The sequence below is a fragment of the Narcine bancroftii genome, chromosome 2 (assembly GCF_036971445.1).
Source record: "Narcine bancroftii isolate sNarBan1 chromosome 2, sNarBan1.hap1, whole genome shotgun sequence".
NCBI classification, from domain to species: domain Eukaryota; kingdom Metazoa; phylum Chordata; class Chondrichthyes; order Torpediniformes; family Narcinidae; genus Narcine; species Narcine bancroftii.
In genome coordinates this window covers 159,815,407-159,832,209 of record NC_091470.1, presented here as the reverse complement: position 1 = coordinate 159,832,209, position 16,803 = coordinate 159,815,407, and the positions used below count along the sequence as shown (strand labels likewise).

General features: G+C 45.7%; 2 protein-coding genes across 9 annotated transcripts in view; both read left to right on the top strand.

The window, feature by feature from the left end:
* The window catches only part of tmem51a (transmembrane protein 51a), a 53,185-nt gene extending 48,372 nt beyond the window's left edge, over positions 1-4,813 (top strand). For all 5 annotated transcript variants that reach the window (XM_069918964.1, XM_069918963.1, XM_069918965.1 and 2 more), the window contains exon 3: positions 1,360-4,813. In XM_069918964.1, the coding sequence (XP_069775065.1) occupies positions 1,360-1,768 (409 nt within the window). In that variant the 3' untranslated portion in view covers positions 1,769-4,813. The remainder of the gene's footprint in view (positions 1-1,359) is intronic.
* A 3,429-nt stretch (positions 4,814-8,242) lies between these two features.
* The window catches only part of LOC138754542 (forkhead-associated domain-containing protein 1-like), a 157,838-nt gene continuing 149,277 nt past the window's right edge, over positions 8,243-16,803 (top strand). For all 4 annotated transcript variants that reach the window (XM_069918944.1, XM_069918945.1, XM_069918942.1 and 1 more), the window contains exons 1-3: positions 8,243-8,392; positions 12,476-12,586; positions 13,920-14,126. In XM_069918944.1, coding sequence (XP_069775045.1) covers positions 12,476-12,586; positions 13,920-14,126 — 318 coding nt within the window. In that variant the 5' untranslated portion in view covers positions 8,243-8,392. The remainder of the gene's footprint in view (positions 8,393-12,475; positions 12,587-13,919; positions 14,127-16,803) is intronic.

Sequence of the window (16,803 nt, the reverse complement as noted above, 5' to 3'; positions counted from 1 at the left end):
GCCATCAAACTTTCCATTATTAATTGCAGCCCCTGATATTTTACTGATTTTTTTTTTTAAAGTCTAAGCAGTGCTAATTTTCATATCCACTTCCCAGTGAATGTGTGTCATGAAGCGTCACAAATATTTCCAAAAATGTCCTATTCGTTATTCCCCTGATGAAATTATTTTGGAAGAGTTATTGACGGAAATGTTAACCGTGCATCACCTGTCCTGAGTAGCTCTGACGTTTTCTGTTCCTGTGTCAGGACGTCAACATCTTTTTAAACTCCATTTGATTTGACTTGCAGTAGGAGCTGTTTCAGAACTTTGATGTTCTGCCTACTGTGATTTCACAAATACTGTTGTTGTACTGAATGCTGCTGTTTAGTGCGAGCTCTCGCCTCTGAGTTAGTCTTGCTTCCACACTCTAATCTGTACTGATGCTGTAATACTCCTCAGATGGGACCTCCAGCAGTAAAGTGAGGTGGCATGCACAATAGCTGTAAAATATTTTCATGCCATCATTAAACTGGCAGGAAGCTCTCCTGCTTCTCGTTATTTCCCCACAGGTAATTCATCCCATTGCTACTTGTGGAATCCTTTTGTTCATATACCCCGATATGAAGCATTCTCCACCATCACATGCTGGTTTTCATTTGGTGGCATTTCCCGACCAAACCCTGGGAGTTGATACTCCAACCAATAGCCTTGGATTTCTGTCCTTTTTGTGTTAAAATTCTTTTTTATCCCAAGCTGATCTTGGCCAACACACCTGCTGCGATTTCCCTCTGCAGATGTATACTCATACTCAGAGCATAAATCAAACTGTGCTCCCAGTATGGTGTTGAAATGTGAGCTCCTAAGTAGTGCCAGTGTACACCAAGTTGTGTCCACTCCAGTTATGTACAACCTTTATCTATGTGACCCACTAGAAAAAAAACTCTTTGGGATTACGTACCACATTCACATCCAAAAGAACTCTTTAATTTGTGTATCCCACATTACAGATTTTTTTTTAAATATTTAGACTTACAGCACAGTAACAGGCCCTATCAACCCACGAGCCTGTGCCACCCAATTGACCTCCACCCACGGTACGTTTTGAAGGGTGGGAGGAAACCGGAGCCCCCCAGGGAAAATCCACGCAGACACAGGGAGAACTTACAGACAGCCTGGGATTTGACCTCCTTATCGACAGCCCTGGTCCCGATTGCAAGAGCTAACCATGCTGACCAGTTGTGGAACTTGAGATCCTATCGAGCAACCATTCACAACAATTTCCAAATCTTCCTGGATAAAGCAGCAAATTAAAAACTATAGGCTGATGCCCCTGTGCCTGTAGATTGGTTGATAACCTTTGTATTTCTCTTTTAACAGAGAAGAAGATAACAACCACCAATTGGCTGTGCCCAGCTATGATGAAGTGATGCAGAGAGATGGCATCGTCCCACAGGAGGACGCTGAAGCCAATCAGGGGGGACAAAATATAGTCTCGCTTCCCTCTTATGAGTCGCTTGTTGAGGTTGGCCTGCCATCATCTTCAAATGAGGTCTCGAGCACTGGGACTAGTGCGGAACCTAAGAACGAAAGGCCCTCATCTCGCTTGGGGCGAAGATTCAACTCCAAAAAGATTCGTCGGATCTTTTCTGACAAATCCCACCTCAAGAACTTTAGACTCAACCTGAGCAATGTGAACAATGCTGTCGTTAATCTGGAGCCTCTCACCCCTCCCCCACAATATGAGGAAGGGGTGGAGAAAAATTTTGAGACCGCAAAACATTCTTGATCTGGCACCGTTGTTGAGACTGATCATGGAATAACTGAATATCAGCCATGCCTTGAGAATCTGATGGATCCCATCTGTATGCATGTTTTACAAATGCAAATACTTTATGTGCTGGGTGTCTTCGCTCCTAGATTCACTGATGCTTACCATTTCTCCAAGTCTACCACTCATTTTTTTCCACTTCATTTGTACATTCAACAGGAGCAGATGATGATCATTTATAAATGAGTGAAACAGCTGGTTAATTATTCTGCATGGTCAGTCCATCCCCTATTGATCACCAGTCCACTCCTGGAGCACGTTGTGGGCACATAGAGCAGCAGAGGTTTCATGTCCCATCTAATAGGGGGGTGGGAATGATCTATGCTGTCATCTCAAACACTTGCATTACTTGGCTTGAAATTAATTTGGATGATTCATCTCTGTTAACGGTAACAAATTCTGAATCCTGTAGGGAATGGAGCTATTTAAAAATTGTTCCCCTCTGTTTTTTTTTGTGTTCTTTCTGTGTAATAATTTAACAATGGGACCAGAAGTAATGAATAAAATCTTACCAGCTACAATCTGACCCCAAAGCCTCGATTTAATGGAAAATTCCAGGCTCCAGAATTTGAAAAGGAACCTGTTTATATTCTCCGGAGGAACATTGATGGTTTGGGCACTGGGAGAGCAAGAACCACCATCCAAATGGACTCACTCGCTGAACAGCATCATTGCTTCCGAGTTCTGGCAGCCAAATGCCAAAGCAGTGGGTGCTGTATTGCCAATGCCTTCCAGTACTGAGCGCTGCTAATCCAGTGGATTGCTTTTGTTCATTTTAAATAACCATCCATCATCATAAAACAAAAGCATCACAGTTGCTCAGTATAAAACCTTGATGGGACATTTTCTATGAGACTGAGTGCTTCAGAGAAAACTGGCCCCAATTCTACCCAGAATGAGATCAATGACACTGCTCTGAGGGCAGGTGTGATACTTGTTTTAGAAAGAAATATATTGCTGCCTCCTTTCTGTCATCAGTAATTCACTAACAAAGTCAGACGACGAAGCATGGTCTCTGATGATGAGCTAGTCACTAATACGTAAATGTACAATTTCTTAAGAGAACCTATCTCCTCTCTTTCACAAATTCATGCTTCCAGTATTGAATTACAAAAGTTTGTTTTAAAATGAGCAAAAGGGTCGACAGAATAATTAACATCAAGTCCTGGTAGGCCACGGCGATAGCAGGTTGACCAGCCATCGTCCACCTCTTCCTATTCTCCCAGTGTGTGGCGTTGGTTGAATATTGAGTCACTTTTTTCCAATGCACGATGATAAAGTCAGCAATGGTATCTGGTGATCGCATGGACTTTTCAGTACTCGAGAGAAAGTTAAAATCTTTTCACGATGTGCTTTGTTAGCGGGACATTGCATGTTGACTGTGCTGTTCATTTTCACAGGAGTTCTGGGCCTATTCAGTCTGCCAGTTAAGTTAAGTTAAGGTTGGGAAACTCCGGAGTTGGGTTGGGAATGGGAATTGGCAGCGTTGGACAACAGAATGGACTGTGACCTCTGACCTCTTACGCTGGACTTGAAAGGGATAAATTCTGCTCCGGGAATAATTGCAAATTTAACACTTCAAGGGACTGTCCCACAAAAGGGTTTGGTCATCAGGCAATTTTTATTTCACTGTCCTTTATCTCACTTTTTTTCTTTGGTTTCCACTCCCCCAATTTGAAGAGGGATATGAAATATAGAAGTAACCATTTTGTAAAATAACTTGCATGCTTGGACAAGTCATCATCTTTTCCCATTCACTCTAGAAACGCCTAACCAGACCCACATCGCAATAGTATGCACCATCCAATTAGTCACCTTTCAAACGCAGGAAGCTCAAGTTGCAAATGATTGTTCAACTTGGAGCTTTCACCCAGTTTAACATTAATATTGATGCTCTTGAAGAAAAGTTAACCTCTGATATTTCACGATCTCGCTCACTTGATCTCTCCTGTTTCACTACTGAAAATGGTTTCCAAACAAGGTCAGAATTCTGAACAGTATCTTTTTTTCAAACCATTCACTAACAGAAGTCCAATGCACTATGATTGCATTTAACTCATCTTCTCTGTTCCAAAGACCTAGATTTCTTTCTTAATTAAAGTACACTGATCCTTTAGAGTGTGATCCTTGATTTTGATGCTGATTTGGATGGTAACCACCGAATCTCCTTTCTAAAATATAATTTTAATTCACAACTCATGATTAACATTAACATCTCTGATTCTGAATAGTTTTCAAATTTTTTTTTAATATCCAGTCTAATTCTTCCAGGGATGTTGGTCTCTTTGAAGGATGAGAATTGGTATTGGGCAGCTGGTTTTAGTCATTGTTCTGGCAGGAGGTGTGGCTGCACTTTGGAGGCTCACTGACTTTGCTTGGATCCTAGATTTTAAATGGCCATCTGGCTGCACTGGAAGTCATTGATGGGTAAATGTCACTTGTGCATCTTCTGGAAGGGAAAAGGGAAGAAATTAATGTTTCCCCTTGGTGTGGAAGAAAACGGAGTTGTGACTTGAGTCTCTCGACGTTCTCCTTCCCAGAAGAATATGCTCTTTGTCTCCAAATATACCAACTATTCCTATTTAGTGTTCTACCCAGTTGAGGGGGGAAAACAATCACTGTGCTTGCTTTGGTGACTGGAGCACTTAACCTGAGATCCTAAAATGAGATGGTTTTACTTGTGTATTAAACAGCCAAATTGGCCTTGGCTGTTTTCTGAAATATTGGAATGGTGTTACACATCTTGCCTCAATTCGAACACTTGTTGCCCACCAATAATCCCTGAGAATGATCGACATGCCATTCAATCTACCCAATTGCCAACTGGTAGAGTCTGCCTCTGGAGGTTCATTGAATTTGGGTTAATTTGCAACGCTGTTTTGTTCCAAACTCTTAAATGAGCATTGGTGAATAGAATTAATGTTTTAAAATGATCGCAGAAGGGACGAGTGTTGTGTTTTAGTTTATTTATTCATTAATAAAAATTATGTTGAATATTCTGAACCTTGTGGTTCAATAGTGCCTTGTTCAATGTGGTTTACTGTTAGCCTTCCCTTGTACTGTAACCCTAACCTATAAGCAATGTGCTCACCACCCCCCCCCCCCCCCCACCCCGAACGATGGGTACCTTCCTTTGGATGCTGCATGACCTGCTGAGTTTCTCCAGCACTCTGGAGATGGTCTTACTTAACTTCACTGTGGTGTTGCTGTTCCAAGAGAATGGCTGTTATTCAAATGGGGGGGTGGGGGGTGGGCAGTAGATGTCTGATTCTGAATCTTCAGAGAGGAATGAACATGGGTCACTCAGGTGAGACCAATTTTTTTGCAAGCTGCCATCAAAGAACTGCTCTGTGTTATTTCATGACATCAAATCGTTCACGTAGTTCCTCCCCACCCCGACCCTAATCATTCTGAAATTGAATTTTCTAGAAATAGAAGGGAAATCACATAAGTCATTTCCTTTATTTCATTGCACTATGTAATCTCAGAAGATGAGACTGGGTTTAAAGTCCATCTTTGATGGCAATACACTGACCTCTGATGGCAAAAGCTCCCTATTGCATCTGCAGACTTTTCTGTTTAACTAATGCAAAGGGTTTCCTCTCCCCTTCCCCTCCTTTAATACAGTAACAGTCAAAGGTGGGTTGTCATTGAAGAAAGGCAAGTAAATATTTCAAGTGCCTCATTCCCAGACTGTATTTTTACGCTTGTCAGATCTTTTGCTCTTGCAGTTCCTGAATCCAATGGTGGATCATTGCCATGTAACATTATAATTGCAGTGTGAAACTGCCTGTTACAGCTCCTTCCTGCCCTGTGATAAATGTAAATTCAGGGTTAGCGGGGAATGGGAGAGAGGAGCAGGAGTGGTCAACAGTTTTGAATTTCGTTAAACTATAAAACAAAAGTTTGTGCCTGTCTACTAAATGATTTTTAGAATCAATTTCCTTCTAAATCGTGGAGAGTGGCTGCAATCGACATCTTGCCCAAATTACCGGAACTTATAGCACATCAGTACAGCACAGGGACAGGTCCTTCGGCCCACATCTCTGTGCTGATCATGATGCCCAAATTTAACTAAACCCTGCTGCTTGCACATGATCCATCTCTCTCGCTCTCCTTCATATCCATGTTTATCTAGAGCAGTGGTTCTCAACCCTCCCCCCCCCCCCCACCCCCCCACATACCACTTCGAGCAATCCCTTACTAACCACAAAGCACCTATGGCATAGGATGGCCAAATGCGGAAAGTGATTTTACCCTCCTGCCCTAACCCAGTCCTTTCTCTGCATTCAGTAATACTAAACGTGTTTAAAATATAGTTAACAGGAGCGATAACAAGTGATTGTTTCATATCAGATTTATCTATACTCCTAAAAGTCCCAGTAGAGAATAGTTTCCAATTGATGTGCAGTGTTCACTGATTACATAAACAGTAAGACCTTGACCGACTAGTAGATATGGGCTTCTTAGTTGAATCACCCAACGCTACCCGAATCTGAAGTCTGCATCTGGTGAATTTAACAGCAGCTTAATACTGGATGGCATTTCAATCCCCGACCCCTTGAAAACCACCAGGAACATTTGCACCTAACTGCAGAGAGATTACACCACCAATGGGAAATCTATTAATGGTTAATAACTGGCCCAGCAAAGAAGCAAATCCTCTTAAATCCGGTCACTATTTACTGGCTACAATGGGTATAAGGTAGTCCCACTGTTTATGATATAAGTGCTGTTTGATCATTGGCCTCAGTGAGGTTTGACCTCCCTAACTTCTGCTTCATGAGAGGTGTGGGTTCCCACGCCGCCAAGAAGTCTGTGATCCCATTCGAACCAGCACAGAAAGCAGGCAGGGGAACAATATCCAGGTTAAGATTGTGCTACAAAGGGATGGTAGGAATCAGTATCTCAGGAAGTGGAGGTGGTCTGTCAGCAGAAGGAAAATTGGTTGCCCTGGGCTACCGGAGGAGGATTCCCTCCAGCATCGTTCCAGAATGCCCTCAGTCAATGCCTCTTGAGACTGTGCAGAGAACATGAGTTCCATCAACTCTTCCTGGCTGACCTTTGAAGGGACAAGCCCACCAACTCCACTCTTCTTGGCTGACCTTTGGAGGGACAAGCCCACCAATTCCACTCTTCCTGGCTGACCTTTGGAGGGACAAGCCCACCAACTCCTCTCTTCCTGGCCGACCTTTGGGGGACAAGCCCACCAACTCCACTCTTCCTGGCCGACCTTTGGAGGGACAAGCCCACCAACTCCACTCTTCCTGGCCGACCTTTGGAGGGACAAGCCCACCAATTCCACTCTTCCTGGCCGACCTTTGGAGGGACAAGCCCACCAACTCCACTCTTCCTGGCTGACCTTTGGGGGGACAAGCCCACCAACTCCACTCTTCCTGGCCGACCTTTGGAGGGACAAGCCCACCAACTCCACTCTTCCTGGCCGACCTTTGGAGGGACAAGCCCACCATCTCCACTCTTCCTGGCTGACCTTTGGCGGGACATCCCCACCGACTGCAAATTCTTCTTTCTTCTTTGGCTTGGCTTCGCGGACGAAGATTTATGGAGGGGGTAAATGTCCACGTCAGCTGCAGGCTCGTTTGTGACTGACAAGTCCGATGCGGGACAGGCAGACACGGTTGCAGCGGTTGCAGGGGAAAATTGGTTGGTTGGGGTTGGGTGTTGGGTTTTTCCTCTTTTGTCAGTGAGGTGGGCTCTGCGGTCTTCTTCAAAGGAGGTTGCTGCCCGCCAAACTGTGAGGCGCCAAGATGCACGGTTTGAGGCGATATAAGCCCACTGGCGGTGGTCAATGTGGCAGGCACCAAGAGATTTCTTTAGGCAGTCCTTGTACCTTTTCTTTGGTGCACCTCTGTCACGGTGGCCAGTGGAGAGCTCGCCATATAACACGATCTTGGGAAGGCGATGGTCCTCCATTCTGGAGACGTGACCCACCCAGCGGGCTGACCTTTGGCGGGACATCCCCACCGACTGCAAATTATGACATTGGCAAATAGCAAAGTTTGATCTTTGCTTTCAGAAAATGATAGCGTGATATAAAATGAGCAGTTTTGTACTTTCAGAAAGCCTATTCCCAAACTCGTTGGGAAGGAAATGGAGCAGTCGTGATTCCGACCCTAATCCCAGTATATCTTTAGAAAAGCATGAAAGTCTGCAGACACAAGTAAAAACACAAAGATGGGGAAGCTTTGTGTACCTTATATAGCAAAGATAAAGGTACATAACTCAGGTCCCGGGCTTGAGCCCTTCCTCAAGGTGTGTCCACCTTTGGAAACTGAGTTCCTCCAACAATCCTACAATCAAAGAGTCTGCAGATTTTGATGTTTCACTGTCGATGCAAAAGGTCGTTTCAGGTGCACCCTCTACACCTGACACCGCAACCCCCCCCCACCCCACCCCTTCACCTGTCACTCCAGCCACTGGGCGGAGTATCGGTCGCCATGGAGCCGGCCGTCCTCGGCCTCAACACACCGCCCGGCGGGCTGCTGCAGCCGGGCTGAGCCCTGGGACGTGCGGCGACTTTCTGGGCCAGGCCAGGCAACGCATTGGGGGGCCGGTGGTTCGGTCCGTGCTCAGTTTCGGGAGCGGGGTTTCCGCTGTGGGCGGAGCTGCGGTTGTTATGGGGGTGTTTGGGAGGGGTATGGTCCGGTCGGAGAGGGTTGGGTTGGGGTATTGGGAAGTTTGGAGGGTCGGAGCAAGGTTGAGTAAGGGGAGTTGGGAAGTTTGGAGGGAAAGGGGCAGGGTTGGGTTAGGGGCGTTGGGAAGTGAAGGGTCAGGGCAGGGTTGTTTTAGGGGCATTGGAAAGTGGTGGGTCGGAGCAGGGTTGGGTTAGGGGCATTGGAAAGTGGAGGGTCAGAGCAGGGTTGGGTTAGGGGCGTTGGAAAGTGGTGGGTCGGAGCAGGGTTGGGTTAGGGGCATTGGAGAGTGGTGGGTCGGAGCAGGGTTGGGTTAGGGGCATTGGAAAGTGGTGGGTTGGAGCAGGGTTGGGTTAGGGGCATTGGAAAGTGGTGGGTCGGAGCAGGGTTGGGTTAGGGGCATTGGAAAGTGGAGTGTCGGAGCAGGGTTGGGTTAGGGGCGTTGGGAAGTGGAGGGGCAGGGTTGGGTTAGGGGCATTGGGAAGTTTGGAGGGTCAGAGCAGGGTTGGGATCAGATCAGGGTTGGGTTAGGGGCGTTGTGAAGTTTGGAGGGTTCGGGGCAGGTTTGGGTTAGGGGATTGGGAAGTTTGGAGGGGTTGGGGCAGGTTTGGGTTAGGGGCGTTGGGAAGTTTGGAGGTATCAGATCAGGGTTGTGTTAGGGACGTTGTGAAGTTTGGAGGGTTCGGGGCAGGGTTGGGTTAGGGTGATTGGGAAGTTTGGAGGGGTTGGGTCAGTGTTGGGTTAGGGGGATTGGGAAGTTTGGAGGGGTTGGTGCAGGTTAGGGGCATTGGGAAGTTTGGAGGGGTTGGGGGAAGGTTGGGTTAGGGTCATTGTGAAGTTTAGAGGGTTGGGGCAGGGTTGAGTTAGGGGCATTGGGATTTGGAGGGTTGGGGCAGGGTTGGGTTAGGGGCATTTGGAACTTTGGAGGGGTCAGGGCAGGGTTAGGTTAGGGTGTTGGAATGTTTGGAGGGGTTGGGGCAAGGTTTGGTTAGGGGCATTGGGAAGTTTGGAGTGTTTGGGCAGGGTTGAGTTACGGGCATAGGGAAGTGGAGGGTCGGGGCAAGGTTGGGTTAGGGGCGTTGGGCAGTTTGGAGGGGTCGGGGCAGGGTTGGGTTAGGGGGATTGGGAAATTTGGAGGGTTGGGGCAGGGTTGAATTAGGGGCATTGGGATGTGGAGGGTTGGGGCAGGGTTGGGTTAGGGGCAATGGGAAGTTTGGAGGGGTCAGGGCAAGGTTAGGGTGTTGGAATGTTTGGGGCAAGGTTGGGTTAGGGGCATTGGGAAGTTTGGAGTGTTGGGGCAGGGTTGAGTTAGGAGTGTTGGGGCAGGGTTGAGTTAGGAGTGTTGGGGCAGGGTTGAGTTAGGAGTGTTGGGGCAGGGTTGAGTTAGGAGTGTTGGGGCAGGGTTGAGTTAGGAGTGTTGGGGCAGGGTTGAGTTAGGAGTGTTGGGGCAGGGTTGAGTTAGGAGTGTTGGGGCAGGGTTGAGTTAGGAGTGTTGGGGCAGGGTTGAGTTAGGAGTGTTGGGGCAGGGTTGAGTTAGGAGTGTTGGGGCAGGGTTGAGTTAGGGGTGTTGGGAAGTTTAGAGGGCCGGAAGAGGGTTGGGTTAGGGATGTTGGGAAGTTTGGAGGGGTCGGATCAGGTTTGGGTTAGGGGCATTGGGAATTTTGGAGGGGTCGAGGCAGGGTTGGAGTCGGGGGGTTGGGAAGTTTGGAGGGGTCAGCGCAGGTTTCGGTTTGGGGTGTTGGCAAGTTTGGAGCATTTGGTGCAGGGTTGGGTTAGGGGGATTGGGAAGTTTTGAGGGGTTGGGGCAGGTTTGGGGTGTTGTGAAGTTTGGAGGGGTCGGGGGAGGATTGGATTAGGTGCTTTGGGAAGTTTGGAGGTCTCGGGGCAGGGTTGGGTTAGGGGTGTTGGGAAGTTTGGAGGTCTCGGGGCAGGGTTGGTTAGGCGTGTTGGGAAGTTTGGGGGTTGGTGTATGGTTGGGACAGGGTTGTTGGGAATTTTGGAGGTCTTGGAATTTGGGAAGTTTGGAGGGGTTGGGAAGTTTGGGAAGTTAGGAAGGGTTGGGAAGTTTAGGGGGGTTGGGGTATGGTTGGTTTAAGGGTGTTGGGAAGTTTGGTGGGTTGAGGAATGGTGAAGTTTGGAGGTGTTGAGGTATGGTTGGGTTAGGGGTGTCGGGACGTTTGGAGGAGTTGTGGTATGGTTGGGTTAGGGATGTTGGGAATATGGAGGGGCTGGGGCAGGGTTCACTAGTTAAAGGAGGAGAGGCAGGCCATTAGGCCCATCGAGTCTATTCTGTGACACTACACCAAGTTCCAATTTCCAGCCTCTTCCCTATATCCCTTGATACCCTTACTCATGAGATACTTATCCATTTCCTGTTTAAATACTCCCAGTGATCTGGCTCCACTGCTTTGTGCGGCAGTGAGTTCCACAGATTCACGACCCTCTGACAAAAGAACTCCTTCCTTCTCTCTGTTTTAATTGGACAACTTCTAATTTTAAGACTATGACCCCATGTTCTCGATTCACCCATCAAGGGAAACTTCTTATCCACATTCACTCTATCAAAACCTTTCAATATTCGATATGTCTCTATTGAGTTCCCCCCTCATTCTCCTATACTCCAACGAATACAACCCAAGAGCTGTCAAATGCGCATGCCATCCCCTGCATACAAGGAATCTCCTCTGCACCCTCTTCAACAACATCACAACTTTTTTAAGGTACTGTACACAGTACTTTAAATGGGGTCTCACCTGTGCCCCATAGAGTCTCATTAACACCTCTCTACTGTTATACATTATTCCTCTTGAAGTGAATCTAGCATAGCATTCGCCTTCTTCACTACCATTCCCACCTGGGCATTAACTTTTAGATGACTCCGCATAACGTTGTACCTCCGAGGATTGGATTTTCTCCCCATTAAAATAGAAATCTACCTATTTATTTCCACTATGACCGGGTTAGAGGTGTTGGGAAGTTTGGAGGGGTTAGGTGGTCAGGGCAGGGTTGGGTTAAGGAGTGTGGGGAAGTATGGAGGGATTGGGGCATGGTTGGCATACAGATATTTGTATTGGGGAGAGAAGTTGGGGCACTCATGGGAGGGATTAAGTTGAGATTGGGTTAGAGTGGGAGGGGTGCAGTACATTTACTTCCAATCGTCTTCATCAGCATGCAGGAGCCAAGGCCAAGGAAGGGTGGTCATTGTACTGGTGAATGACTGAGTGTGTTTAGGGTGGCAGGTTGTGTGAGGGAATGGGGTTAGAGAGAGTTGATCATTCTGTGATGAAAAGGGTATGCTTAGATTGTGGGGGGTTGATGAGCTTGGGGGTGGGTGCTGATTGAGTTGTGGTTGGGAGTACATGGAGGACAAGTGAAGGGGGTGTGGTGGAAAACAAATCTTCTCCCTCCTGGGAATCCCATATAGCCGCAGACTCTGCCGATAGCTATGGACCCTGGTCTTCACTGTGGCAGCAGTGGCTCCTGGGGAACTATGAGGAAGGTTGAGAGTGGATGTGTTTCAGCCTGCCTCAACAACCCGCTTGGTTCTCTTGTGATTTCTGGAAGGGCAGGATTGGCCTCAACTGTGACAATTCCCATGGAAGATTTCCCATGCACACCACGTTCATCAGTAAAGAATGGATTGAAGTGCCTATTTCTAACCCCATTTCAGTCCCATTCTGCTTTGGGCACATTGAAACACATTGTTTGTCACATTAATTGCTTTGCAGGATCAGTCATTGTATATGCCATGTCGATCATGTCATTTAGATGACTACATTAGTGTCCTGGGGGACTTCTTAATTGGCCCGGTTCCTTTGGAGCCATTTGATTGGCCTGGTTCCTTTGGAGCCATTTGATTAGCCCGTTTCCTTTGGAGTCATTTGAGTCACATTTCCAGGCAACTATCAAATAAGTTGTGCGCCTGCAGCACCTAAAGTAGAACTGTATCCAGCTGCCCGCTTTGGGGTAGCTGTTCCTACTATTATCAGATTTCCATGTGATATGTTCACAGATGTCAGGAAATAGCATGAAAGGATTTTTAAAAGGGTCCAGTGGGATCTATGCACTGAAAACTAAGACAACATGCATCGGTCAACGTGCGGACTCGGATCTGTGTTTGAAGGTGAGGTGTTTTTGGCATTAATATGTTGTGTGGCGGGATGGGGGGGGGAAGGGGAAGTGTGTTTAGAGGGTTGGCCAGATGGGTAAAATGGCTTGGCACTGCCTTCAAAGTCTACACAGCGCAAAGACGCTTCAGTTAAACTGACCACAGCCTGGTATCCCCAAATACTGAGTAAAATACGAAAGTCTTCAGGCACCCGTGAATGAAGTAAAAACACAACGCTGGAGAAACTCAGCAGGCCTAACAGTGTCCTTTATGGAGCTTCGGGCTTGAGCCCTCCATCAAGGTGTGACAAAATGTGGGCAGGGGCCCAAACAAAATGGTGAGATTGGGAGGGGCAGGGGGAGGAGCACAGTCCCACAGGCAGGAGGTAATAGGTGGATAAGGATAGGAGGGTGCACCAGGTGGAGGGGGGGTGGAGACCTGGAGGAAAGAAGACAAGAGAGATGGAAAAGAGAGGGAGAATGGGGAGGGCTAGCAGAAACCATAGAAGTCGACATTAGTGCCATCGGGTTGGAGAGTGCTCAGTCGAAAAATCAAAGTTTGCTCCTCCAATTTACAGGTGGTTTGGGTTTGACAGTGCATGAGGCCGTGGACAGACCTGTCAGATCAGGAATGCGGTGCAGAATTGAAATAGCTGGCCACTGGGAGATCCCTGTCAATGATGCAGACATGATGATCCCAGTTGGTATAAAATCTCTCCGATGCAGAGAAGGCCATAATATTGGGAGGCCACACATGTTGAGTTGTTGCTGGTGTGCCCTTCCTCCTTATCAACCTATTATCTCCTGTGCTCCCCCCTCTTCCACACCCTCCCCTCCATCCCCCAACCAGTTTTTTTGGGCACTTGCTTATATTTTGTTCACATCTTAATAAAGGCATCAAGCCCAATACATTGGATATGTATCTTTATCCTTGCTATATATAGGACACTGATCTGCTGAGTTTCTACAGCATTGTGTTTTTACTTCAATTGCGGTGTCCACAGGTTCAGTGTTTCTCACAAAATACTGAGCTGTGGTCGGGCGAACAAGCAATGTGAAATATCTTGCAATTTTAGTGTTAGGTGACACTCCTGAACTCACCATCAAAAGCAAATTAACTGACTGTTCCTTTCTCTGTTAGTTCTGGGTGTTGCTGCGTACAGAATCAGTGCCCATTTATTTTTTAAAAAGCATTAATACCAGTATTTGTCCTATTTTCCAACAATGTTATACCTTCCTCTCTGCTCAACTGAACAAAGTAATTCATTGCCTGAGAATCACTTTGCAATATTTTCGCTAGAAAGAAACAAAATTCCCTGAAATTTTTTCTTTTAATCTTTCTGTTTCAGAATGGGGGAATCGAAGAACGTCACGCTGTGATTGAGCTGAGCGATTCTGAGAACTGTTTTGTCCTTCGGGACCTGAACTCTGTAAATGGAACTTTTGTTAATGACTGCCGCATCCAGAATGCAGCAGTTCGTCTAGCACCAGGGGATGTGCTGCATTTTGGGTTTGGAGGGGACATTTACGAGCTGGTGGTAGATACTGCATCTTCGGTGAGTGAACTATCCAGAATGTGTCCGTCAAATGGTAGTGTGAGCATTCTGTTCATGGGGCTGAGTAATGTGGGCATGTCAGCCATAGTTCAGCCAACAGCTTTTTTGCCTCTTGATCAGAGGGTCTGTGAGTTCAAACATACCTGAACTCGCAGACTTCAACACAAGAAGTGTTATTGTTAATCTAATATGAATTGAATAGAACATTACTTTTGTCAAAAATATTAATATAAATAAATTGAAGAAAGTTTCCCAACATGATCACAGGTTTACCCTATTTGGCTAGTGTAGAAATGATATACATGGATGATGGTATCCTGTAACTGAGTAAATTATTTCAAAATATTTATTTTATGTTTTATTTTATTATCACACATATATATCTATATATACACACACACACATTATTTATATATATAAATATCTATATATAGATATATACACAAACAAATTATTTATTTTATATGTGTGCGCACATATTATTTATTTATACGCACACATTATTTATTTATTTATGTGTATATTCGCGTGCACATTATTTATTTATATACACGTTATTTATTAAACACATTATATACAAGCATATTATTTATTTATATATATATAAACACACACACACACATATATATAATTTATTTATATATTTCGAAACCCAAAACCCAGCAGCAATAGAAATTCACCAAGACAAATGGTTATTTAAACAAAAGTTGCTTTTAATTTTTAAAATGTTAAAAATAGGATCAAACTTTAACTTATTACCATAAAATTAACCTAACTTAACCCCCCCTTCTAATTCTAAGCGCATGTGCATGTAATGTGTATATGTTCAGGAAAGTTCTGTTTCACTTCTCCAAGTTCACCAATATCTGGCAATTCTTGTACTGTGCACAGAATTTAACCTTTATGAATTTTCACCAGGCTCTGGTGCTTAAAGGTAGATGGTTACAGCTCAGGAAGGTTCTTGTTGGTTTCAGAGAGACACACACATTCATACACTCTCACACTCTTATCAGCCACCTCAGTGTCTTGCCGAAGAAACTTGCCCCATCATGTGTTTTCACATGATAACCTCTCCTTCCAGGTCACCACAGAGTTCCTCCTGTTTCCCTTATTTCAGGAGAACACTCTAGCCAGTCATTTCCTCTTATAAGGACCACAACAGTTTTCAACAGGCTGAACTCAGAACTTACAACCCGTCTTCAAAATGGGGTTTTCAACAAGCCCCTGCCAGCTTGCCATGTTGTAGCCTCAGTGGACCAGAGAAGCACTGTTTTGTCTGGTTGTATATACTATAGATGATAATAAATTTGTTTGTTACGCTTAATTTTATACTGAGGCCCCAGAGGCACTTGCCTGAAATCAACAGGAGAAAAGTCAGGGGTGAGCAAAAAGGTGAAAACAAACCAACCAGATGTCCATTCCAGTGTTTCTTCAGCCTACCAGACAGCTTTTTTTTCACCTGAATAATATAGTTCATTCAGAATTCATCCAAAGCAGTTTACAACATGGGCCTCCCCTCCTCTTTTGAATGAGGAGATGAAAGATGCCCTGGGTTCTCATCCCTAATTTGTTTTCTTTCATCAGTGACACGGATTCTATTGTAATCTTGTTTACTATTGGCGGTGGAGTCAATTGTATTATTTAAGAAAAGGTTGGACAGGTATATGGATGAGAAGAAGATGGAGGGTTATGGGCATTGTGCAGGGAGGTGGGACTAGAAAGGGGTGTTTGGTTCGGTGCGGACTAGAAGGGCCTAATGGCCTGTTTCCATGCTGTAATTGTTATGTCATGTTATTGTAATTCTATCTTTACCCGAACATTATATCGTGTGCATTGAGGCAACCTGATTTTTTTTCAAAAAGACTAATAAAAGGATTGTAAAAGAAAAGATACTGGAACCCTGAATACCTTTGTTACTTGATTCCTCGATGATCCAATAACAGCTTCTGAAATTGAGCTAAGTCCTGTGCAAAGGTTAGAGTCCTGTGACTATTTTCTACCTTTCCTGCACTATACTATTATGCTGTGTGTGTGTGTGTGTGTGTGTGTGCGCACGCGCGCGCATCTGTGCGTGCGTGCGTGTGTTCGCGCATGCATCTGTGTGTGTCTGTTATCTCATTTATTCTGTTTGATTTGCATCCAACATTTTTGTTTTCATGGTGGGATATCTTAAAGCTTTATTGAAGGCAGTTTGATATTGGTTTATAACCATATACAGCACAGAACAGGCCAGTTTGGCCCTACTAGTCCATGCCAGAACAAATCCCCACCCTCCTAGTCCCACTGACCAGCACCTGGTCCATACATATAACCATATACAGCACAGATGGTAGTGGTTTGTTTCCCCACTATATACCACCTTAAGTCTTCTTCTTTGGCTTGGCTTCACGGACGAAGATTTATGGAGGAGTAAATGTCTACGTCAGCTGCAGGCTCGTTTGTGGCTGACAAGTCCAATGCGGGACAGGCAGACACGGTTATAGCGGTTGCAAGGGAAAATTGGTGGGTTGGGGTTGGGTGTTGGGTTTTTCCTTCTTTGTCTTTTGTCAGTGAGGTGGGCTCTGCAGTCTTCTTCAAAGGAGGTTGCTGCCTCCGAACTGTGAGGCGCCAAGATGCACGGTTTGAGGCAAGATCAGCCCACTGGCGGTGGTCAATGAGGCAGGCACCAAGAGATTTC